This window comes from Diaphorina citri, unplaced genomic scaffold (genome assembly GCF_000475195.1).
Source record: "Diaphorina citri unplaced genomic scaffold, Diaci psyllid genome assembly version 1.1 scaffold633, whole genome shotgun sequence".
In the NCBI taxonomy this organism is placed as follows: Eukaryota; Metazoa; Arthropoda; class Insecta; order Hemiptera; family Psyllidae; genus Diaphorina; species Diaphorina citri.
The window spans coordinates 7,876-17,667 of record NW_007378066.1 but is presented as its reverse complement, the minus strand read 5'-3'; the positions used below and the strand labels follow the sequence as shown (position 1 = coordinate 17,667).

The 9,792-nt window shown below is 40.5% G+C and overlaps 2 protein-coding genes across 2 annotated transcripts; one reads left to right on the top strand and one right to left on the bottom strand.

The window, feature by feature from the left end:
- Window positions 1-3,582: 3,582 nt before the first annotated feature.
- On the bottom strand, window positions 3,583-8,314 carry LOC103510677. The gene is made up of 5 exons (XM_017444683.2): window positions 8,157-8,314; window positions 6,965-7,234; window positions 5,250-5,459; window positions 4,733-4,931; window positions 3,583-4,131 (listed from the first exon to the last, which is right to left on the bottom strand). The coding sequence occupies exons 1-5, from the start codon at window positions 8,253-8,255 to the stop codon at window positions 3,905-3,907; spliced, it is 1,005 nt and encodes a 334-aa protein (XP_017300172.1). The 5' UTR covers window positions 8,256-8,314; the 3' UTR covers window positions 3,583-3,904.
- Window positions 8,315-8,549: 235 nt separating this feature from the next.
- Window positions 8,550-9,403, top strand: LOC103510684. Its single transcript, XM_008475369.3, has 2 exons — window positions 8,550-8,816; window positions 9,208-9,403. Exons 1-2 carry the CDS (start codon window positions 8,686-8,688, stop codon window positions 9,401-9,403), a joined length of 327 nt encoding a protein of 108 aa, XP_008473591.1. The 5' UTR covers window positions 8,550-8,685.
- The last annotated feature ends 389 nt before the right edge of the window (window positions 9,404-9,792 follow it).

The window sequence follows — 9,792 nt, the reverse complement described above, 5'->3', positions numbered from 1 at the left end:
CAGCGCCGCAGGCGAAATTTTTGAGAGATTATATGTTGCCCCTTCATGGTTGCATACTTTTTTAATTGAAATCTTTCTTTGTCTTTTTTTAGGCTTTGAAAAATTCCCTGACTTTTTTCGATTTTTGGCTTTTTTTCGTGAAATTCCCTGACTTTTCCCTGACTTTTCCAGTCTCCATGAAATTCCCTGACTTTTCCCGGTTTTCCAGTCTGGTAGACACCCTGCGAACCCGCGGCCTAGGGCTTACAAGGCAGATGTGCTACCAACCAAGCTAATCAATGATGTGCAAGAGTAGTATCCAATGGGTGACCATCTGGGCTATTGCATGTTGCTGGTAAAAAAAAAAAGAACTTTTAATTGAAAAAAAAAAAAAAAACTATTTCACAACAGTAGACACTACAAACAGGTAAGGATGGGATGGGGGACACACACACAAATTTATGTCATGTCAGAGTGAAAGGGCTGGAACACATGCCAAATAAAAAATTGGATACAAAAATTGTCCCTCTCAGTTCCCTAGTGTCAAAGTACAGATGGAAGGGCACACTTGAATGTCAAGGCCAAGAAATTTTACTTTTCTCTTAAGTCTAGAAAATTCTTTATTTATATTCAACAAATTAGCTAATTTGATTACCAACGTCCAGTAAGTGGACATGGTACTAGAAGAAGAGTTAGCTTTACCATGAATTTTACTTTTCTCTTAAGTCTAGAAAATTCTTTATTTATATTCAACAAATTAGCCAATTTGATTACCAACGTCCAGTAAGTGGACATGGTACTAGACGAAGAGTTACCTTTACCATTTTTACTTTTCTCTTAAGTCTAGAAAATTCTTTATTTATATTCAACAAATTAGCCAATTTGATTACCAACGTCCAGTAAGTGGACATGAAAAGTGCAATAGTTTTTTACACTAGCATGGATGGCACCAGCCTGGTTAGAAGTCAGTGTAGGTATTTGATTTTGCAAATAAGAGGGTATAGGTTCAAAGCTAATCCTGGATAAATCACACTGATTTGGGGCATTATAAACTTTGCACATTGGCAGCTTCCATAAGTTACTTAAGTACTTTTTAATCATAGAAAAAGTCCAAATGTTCCAGAGCAAATATCAGGGCCAAACATTTGTATTGTGTCAACAGGGTATTCTCAGCCAGAAAGCTAGAGGAGTTAAGTACCATAATACCTATAGTTGATTACAAATGTCGTGCAAATATCAGGACCAAACATTTGTATTTTGTCAACAGGGCATTCTCAGCCAGAGCTCTGAGGGCTGAGCTTGACAACCTGCTGTGCAGAGCTATGGAGGAGTTTATTTTGAAATAAAAAATAATTAAAAAAAAAAACTTTCTTACCTTTTTTTTCCTTCTTCTTCTTCTTCTTCTTCTTCTTATCTTTTTTGGTTCATTTTACCTTTTACTCTCCAATGATGGTAGATTTACTCTGGGCTTAGAATGACAATACTTGAGCTCCACTGTCTCTCTGATTGGTTTTGGCTTCAGAAGATAAGTGCTGAATTGGGCATCAGTTTCACCAATGATAGGTAGACGTAAGATTCACTTATGAACAGTATGGGATTAGGCATCCACTATTCTAGGCTTCAACATCAACCTTTGATGTTGTATTGAGAAGATGCATCAGGCATTTTGGTTCCAAATTTTGTGAGACTCAATGCTCACTAATCCGTGTAGGTAGTGTGATGCAGCCTGTTCAACAAAGGATTTACCCTCTATTGGGCAGCAAGCTACCCATCAAAATACTGAACAATAAAGAATATTAAAAAGAAATGTTAATTAATAAAACAAAGGAATAATATGACTTGAAATTTTATTTTCTATGTATATTACGCCTTGATATTATTATATTGAACAATAGGAGCGGCATTATTATCATCATCAGAAGTATCATAAAATACTGAACAATAAAGAATATTAAAAAGAAATGTTAATTAATAAAACAAAGGAATAATATGACTTGAAATTTTATTTTCTATGTAGGTATATTACGCCTTGATATTATTATATTGAACAATAGGAGCGGCATTATTATCATCATCAGAATTATCATTAGATTTACTCTGGGCTTAGAATGACAATACTTGAGCTCCACTGTCTCTCTGATTGGTTTTGGCTTCAGAAGATAGTGCTGAATTGGGCATCAGTTTCTTAACCGATGATAGGTAGACGTAAGATTCATTTATGAACAGTATGGGATTAGGCATCCACTATTCTAGGCTTCAACATCAACCTTTTATGTTGTATTGAGAAGATGAATCAGGCATTTTGGTTCCAAATTTTGTGAGACTCAATGCTCACTAATCCGTGTAGGTAGTGTGATGCAGCCTGTTCAACAAAGGATTTACCCTCTATTGGGCAGCAAGCTACCCATGTAGGTACTCAATACAGCCTGAGTGGGACCAGGAAAAAATAGTAGCACACACAAGCCCAGATGGCCACTCATCCAGATGCTAACCACACACAACATTGCTCAACTTCACTGATCCATTGGGAATTGATGTGTTCAACATACTATCACCCCTGGCTAAAAATTGTAAGTAATTTTTATTACTAAATAACTTTTAAATAAGTAATTTTATTAGCCAATCATATATTTTATTTAGTCTCGTTTTACAACAGTATCAAGAACAGCCATTCTAGTTAGCTTGGAGGGTACCTATAGCACACCTGCCTTGTAAGTGCTAAGGTGGTCTCTTCCTGATCCCTGATGTGCCACATCCATTTTAATTTCAGACTATTGCACTTACAATAAGTGCCCATTTTAATTTCAGACTATTGCACTTACAATAAGTGCTAAGTCATGAGTGTCTTTGATTTCCACTCGGGGCTAACTTTATCCTAAACAGGTAAGGTTTGTTCTTGGCTTTCTCACATCTTGTCTTCCTTCTCTCTTTGCTTTTGGGATGGGTACAATAAGTCCAGCCACTAACTATCAAGTAGACCTGACAGGAATGGCTGATGAACAGGTCCCCCTGTCAGGCAGACCTATCTCAGCTGTCATGATTCCTTCTATAGCCGCTATAACAACAACCTGTAGAGGTATATTTTACCTGGACAAATGATATGATTGCACTAATGATAGTATAATTATGTACAACACAGAATATGTAATAAAGAGAGCTGGGAAATGGAAAAGAGTTTCCAAGATTAACAATAATATATCTTCTTATATTTCACTCAGTTTCAAATATGTGAAAAAAAAAGTTGTATGTAAAAATACATAACAGATCAGATATTTAAGTAAGGCCAGCCCACTCACCATCAGGTATCAGCTAGACCTGACAGACCGACCTTTTCAGCTGTATTTGTCAGGACTATCTGATAGTGTGTGTGCTCATCAGGTGTTAGGTCTACCTGAGTGACTGGCCCAAGTGGTTGTAGAGATAAAGCGACTGCCACTTCGACAGTCTAAATAAAGCTCTATACTATACCATAGTGTCTTCTCCCCTTACCGTCCACCGCCACTAGGTAACAGGTATCTCCTCATAGACTCCCCTAGCATGGTCACTACAGTTCTTGCCTGTACCATCAATGTATGTGTGAAGCTGAGAGCTGGACAATGGGAATGAGTTTCCAAGATTAACAATAATATATATCTTTTTATATTTCACTCAGTTTCAAAAATGTAAAAAAAAAGTTGTATGTAAAAATACATAACAGATCAGATATTTAAGTAAGGCCAGCCCACTCACTATCAGGTATCAGATAGACCTGACAGACCGACCTTTTCAGCTGTATTTGTCAGGACTATCTGATAGTGTGTGTGCTCATCAGGTGTTAGGTCTACCTGATAGTGAGTGACTGGCCCAAAGTGGTTGTAGAGATAAAGCGACTGCCACTTCGACAGTCTAAATAAAGCTCTATACTATACCATAGTGTCCTCTCCCCTTACCGTGCACCGCCACTAGGTAGCAGGTATCTCCTCATAGACTCCCCTAGCATGGTCACTACAGTCCTTGCTTGTACCATCAATGTATGTGTGAAGCCCCTCTCATTCTCCTTAGCTCCGGCACTGGTCACAACTTCCTCTGTATTACCATTGGTAGGACCATCCTTTGCACTGTTCAGACTGCTCTTAGAATTGCCATTACTGTTGGAACCATCCTTTGAATTACCTTTAATAATAATAAAAAAGGGGATTTAGCTAATAATAAAATAAATGTTGTTTCTATGTGTTATTATTTCACACCTTTGGTGCTCACTGCACCAAATTTTTCCAAATACATATATCGCAATAATCCAGCTCCCAATGTTTATCTACCATGCTGGCACCGGTCGCTATGCGCATTTATATTACATAGGTAGCTGCTCATTTTTCTCACGAGGCTGAGTGGGCCCCGTAACGGCCAGTCACGGACTCAATCATTTGCATGATACAATTGTTTTTTTACCCCACCGGGAATCGAACCCAGATCTCCCGCGTGCAGTGACCACTACGCCATGGGAGCTGACTTTAATTACCTTTACTGTTGGAACCATCCTTTGAGTTGGAGCACCCAAGGTTTGAATGTTTCCCTACCATGCTGGCTCCGGTCGCTATGCGCATTTGTATTGTAGTAGCTGCTCATTTTTCTCACGAGGCTGAGTGGGCCCCGTAACGGCCAGTCACGGACTCAATCATTTGCATGATACAATTGTTTTTTTACCCCACCGGGAATCGAACCCAGATCTCCCGCGTGCAGTGACCACTACGCCATGGGAGCTGACTTTAATTACCTTTACTGTTGGAACCATCCTTTGAGTTGGCAGCACTGTTCAGACTGCTTGTAGAGTTGGCAACGCTGGATTCTGTGTTGGTGGGCGGAGCTTCTTTGCTTGTTGTAGAGGTGGTGAAGGTACCACTCGGTATGATGGATGAGGAGAGTTTGAGCACTTTCCATGGTGAGTGAAAACCACAGTCTGAGCTGGTGTCTCCCTGGAAAATGATAAAATTGGAATTGACAATTAGTCCAGTAATACTCATTGAGAAAAAGGTGTCCTAAGAATAAAAACTTGTTCTGAATTGAATTACTGTCTTTATAATTTCACAAGTTTCTCCGCACTAGAATGGTAAGTGCTAGGTTGCAAGTTCGATTCCCGCCTGGGACGGATTTTATCACAAACAGTTAAGGATGATTCTCGGAACGGCTGGCTTTTTCCTATCCTATCTTCCTTCTCTCTTCGCTTTCGGGACGATAAGACCTTGGCAGTTATAGTTCCCTCTGGTAAACCTAAAAAAAAATCTTCCACTTACCTGGGAAGATTTTCTCTTGCGTTTTTGCTGTTTGAGGGTCACATGATCTGAGAGCTTGTCCAAATCTTTCCGCTTCAAAGCTTTCTTGGAGCTGTACTTCTTGCGGAGTGTCTGGAACTTGGCCTGATGCGAGAGCTTGTCCAAATCTTTCCGCTTCAAAGCTTTCTTGGAGCTGTACTTCTTGCGGAGTGTCTGGAACTTGGCCTGATGCTGAAATACAGTAAAAAATATTTGAATAGGACCAATCAATTGGGTTAATCTGAGGCGGGGGTGGGTAGCTTGTCGCCGAATGAAAAGTAAACCCTCCATAAAAAAACTCAACTGTTAGTAGGCGTCCACAACGGAGTCCCGAGCCTCCAGGCCTAGTCCCGACTCGGAAAATAAACCATGTTAACGAATAGAAGCGGCCTCGAGGGAGCATTGACCATATTATACCCCACCATTGCTGAAAATGAAGAAATTGAGCCGAGTATTTTTTCTGCGAGGGTAGATGATTTTGCGTACCTACATTTTTCATTAAAATCTAACCTCAAAAATTTCAATTGTATCTAAAAAGGCAGGATAGGTTCAAGACTACACATTGGTCCATGGCCCAGGTCTTCGTCCCTAAATCGAAGAGCGAAGGGATATAGGACAGGTGAAACCCAGCCGTTTCGAGAACGAACCTTACCTGTTAAAAAGTCCACCAAAGGAATATATTATACCTACATGAAAGCCAGCCGTTCCCAGAACGAAACTCATCTAATGTTTAGGATAGAGTCCACCCTGAGCGGAAATTAGACCCGCGATCTAGCACAAATGGAAATTTTTTCCTATGAATTTGGCCACATATAACAGGTTAGGTGGTAAAGAACGCCTACGGCGTGAACCTCACCTAGTGGTTACCTTCCACTCAAGTTGGTTTGGTTTCCGTGTCCGTGAGATAGGTGTTGGAAGGATTGGGGGGGTTTAAAACCCCCTTGGACGCCCAAAACCCCAAAAAAAAAAAAAAAAAAAAAAAAAAAAAATCAACTATTAGTAGGCGTCCACAACGGAGTCCCGAGCCTCCAGGCCTAGTCCCGACTCAGAAAATAAAACATGCTAACGAATAGAAGCGGCCTCAAGGGAGCATTGACCATATTATATCCGACCTTTGCTGAAAATGAAGAAATTGAGCCGAGTATTTTTTCTGCGAGGGTAGATGATTTTGCGTACATTTTTCATTAAAATCTAACCTCAAAAATTTCAAGTGTATCAAAAAAAAAGCAGGAGAGGTTCAAGACTCCGTTATACACATTGGTCCATGGTCTCGCGCACCTACATAGTGACCTTAAAACCCCCTATAAAAAGGAGCCACAACTCATAACTTACCTCCTCAATGGTAGTCTTGATAGCATTGAACCACTCGTTTCCTTCTTCGCTAGTCGTGGGCGAGTACAGGATATACGACACATTCTGACATCTCAGGAAGTTCCAGTAGTACCTCAAGTAGCAATTTTGTATTCAAGAAACCCATGTAAGTTTATCTGCTGTAATGTTTTTATGTCACTGAATAACAAGTTCCAGTAGTACCTCAAGTAGCAATTTTGTATTCAAGAAACCCATGTAAGTTTATCTGCTGTAATGTTTTTATGTCACTGAATAAAGGAAATGTCATGTTATTGTGTGGTTAAAGCCTTCAATAGAATAATGACCTTAAAACCCCCTATAAAAAGGAGCCACAACTCATAACTTACCTCCTCAATGGTAGTCTTGATAGCATTGAACCACTCGTTTCCCTCTTCGCTAGTCGTGGGCGAGTACAGGATATACGACACATTCTGACATCTCAGATTGAACAGGCCCTGTTTAAACAAGAGCTTGGTCACCGTGCATTTAGATACGGGCAGGACGCGTTCACATCGCAGCTTCTCGTTCACTTTCCACTCCTTGCAGTACAGAATCATGTCGGTGAGAAGGACGATGTATACGGCGCTTGCCTTCTTGCTGCCGCCTTTCATACTCATCTGGAAAACAAGTGTACCAACATTGAACTGTGGAGTTCATTTCGAAAGGGGGCCCCTAGGAAGCTTCCACAGACCCAAAAGGTCCTTTTTTTCAGTATTATTATTTTAAAGTAAGGAAACTGCAATAGCGCAGGGGTCTTATAGTCCTGAAATCGAAGAGAGGAGAAAGCCAACCGTTCCGAAAACGAACCTTATCCGTTTAAGGATAAAGTTCGACTCTGGCGGGACTCGAACTCGCGATCTACCACTTACAAGGCCGCTACCTTCCAAGCTAAGAGAAGGACGATGTATACGGCGCTTGCCTTCTTGCTGCCGCCTTTCATACTCATCTGGAAAACAAGTGTACCAACATTGAACTGTGGATGTGGAGTTCATTTCGAAAGAGGGCCCCTAGGAAGCTTCCACAGACCCAAAAGGTCCTTTTTTTCAGTATTATTATTTTAAAGTAAGGAAACTGCAATAGCGCAGGGGTCTTATAGTCTTGAAATCGAAGAGAGGAGAAAGCCAACCGTTCCGAAAACGAACCTTATCCGTTTTAGGATAAAGTTCGACTCTGGCGGGACTCGAACTCGCGATCTACCACTTACGAGGTTTAAAGTAAGGAAACTGCAATAGCGCAGGGGTCTTATAGTCCTGAAATCGAAGAGAGGAGAAAGCCAACCGTTCCGAAAACGAACCTCATCTGTTTTAGGATAAAGTTCGACTCTGGCGGGACTCGAACTCGCGATCTACCACTTACGAGGCCGCTACCTTCCAAGCTAACTAGACTGGTTACTTAATTAAACAAATGTTAATAGATGAAGTGAAAAAAAGAAGCTAAATGAACTAGAAACTTAAACAGATAAAAATCAGATCATTTCTTCTATACCTACTAAAAAAAAAATCCTCGTCAGTTAAGTAGGTATGTGATCTTCAGCCTTACCTTCATAAGGGTGCCCTCACGCACTAGCTGTCTCCCGGGAACCACAATAGTTGGTTTTCCTCCCGCCAGATTTCTCTGCACCTCCACCAGTCGTGTCATGTGTTGCTGATCCAACACTTGCTGGTTAATATGATCCGTGGTTGATGTTACCAACTCGAGGGCCTCTGAAATTGGAAGAACGAATTTGCTTCAACAATTCAAAACCAAACACATAGGTACATTCGTAGAATTTTTTTTTTTTTTTTCTTTGAGATATATGATAGAGAGAACTATAACTGCTAGGGTCTTATGGTCCCGAAATCGAAGAGAGAAGGAAGACATGATAGGGGAAAGCCAGCCCTTCCGAGAACGAACCTTATCCCTTCAGGATAAAATCCACCCCGGACGGGAATCTGATAAAAGACCCTCTGTGACTGCTGCCTCTTTGAAGACTCAGCAAAAGGCTGTGTCAGCATCTTCCTTGAAAAGACCCTCCCTATCGGTAGCAGTATTCAATAAAACTCAGCATGGCTATAGTCATGAAGATGTCATGAAAGTTATTCAACAGAAGAAGAATGATGGTGCTGGGTCTACATCGGGCAGTAACAACTCTAGTAGTGCCAATAAAGCACCAAGTTCCAGTAGTACCTCAAGTAGCAATTTTGTATTCAAGAAACCCATGTAAGTTTATCTACTGTAATGTTTTTATGTCACTGAATAAAGAAAATGTCATATTATTGTGTGGTTAAAGCCTTTAAAATAGAATAGCAATAGGTCCATTGAAAAAAGATATTATTATTGTTATTATTATTCACAATGAGAAACTTTAGTTTCCCAGGGAAAGCCCAGTCCCTTGTTATATAAAGTCCCCAAAAATGCATGTTGTGTGGTTAAAGCCTTTAAAATAGAATAGCAATAGGTCCATTGAAAAAAGATATTATTATTGTTATTATTATTCACAATGAGAAACTTTAGTTTCCCAGGGAAAGCCCAGTCCCTTGTTGTATATAGTACCCAAAAATGCATATTCATTTTTTGCAAGCTTTCCTTCAACTGTTTTCACTCTTTACAGGGCCCCATCATTTATGTTGAGACCATCTATGTCCCAAAAGAAACCACTTGAAGAACTTCCTACTTCAAAGCCTTCAAACCAGAGCCAACCAGAACCCCATGCTGCAAGCCACACAAGCTCTGTTCCCCCAGCTGAAACCAAGACCAGTGCTCCACAGATTAAAGTTGAGCCAGATAGTGAGACTGTTAAAGAATAAACCACTTGAAGAACTTCCTACTTCAAAGCCTTCAAACCAGAGCCAACCAGAACCCCATGCTGCAAGCCACACAAGCTCTGTTCCCCTAGCTGAAACCAAGACCAGTGCTCCACAGATTAAAGTTGAGCCAGATAGTGAGACTGTTAAAGAACCCAATGTTCCACTTAAACAACAGGTGGAACCTAAAGTTAGAAAGGAGGAAAGTGAACAACCCAAAGTTAGAACGAAACCACTTGAAGAACTTCCTACTTCAAAGCCTTCAAACCAGAGCCAACCAGAACCCCATGCTGCAAGCCACACGAGCTCTGTTCCCCCAGCTGAAACCAAGACCAGTGCTCCACAGATTAAAGTTGAGCCAGATAGTGAGACTGTTAAAGAACCCAATGTTC

Bases quoted from the DNA above. Each gene is read 5' to 3' on its own strand.
- LOC103510684 (XM_008475369.3), top strand. From the start codon at position 8,686: ATGAAAGTTATTCAACAGAAGAAGAATGATGGTGCTGGGTCTACATCG. The intron at 8,817-9,207 runs GTAAGTTTATCT...CACTCTTTACAG, and splicing joins TTTGTATTCAAGAAACCCAT to GGCCCCATCATTTATGTTGA.
- LOC103510677 (XM_017444683.2), bottom strand. From the start codon at position 8,255: ATGACACGACTGGTGGAGGTGCAGAGAAATCTGGCGGGAGGAAAACCA. The intron at 5,460-6,964 runs GTAAGTTATGAG...ACTGTATTTCAG, and splicing joins TCAAGACTACCATTGAGGAG to CATCAGGCCAAGTTCCAGAC. The intron at 4,932-5,249 runs GTAAGTGGAAGA...ATCATTTTCCAG, and splicing joins GCAAGAGAAAATCTTCCCAG to GGAGACACCAGCTCAGACTG.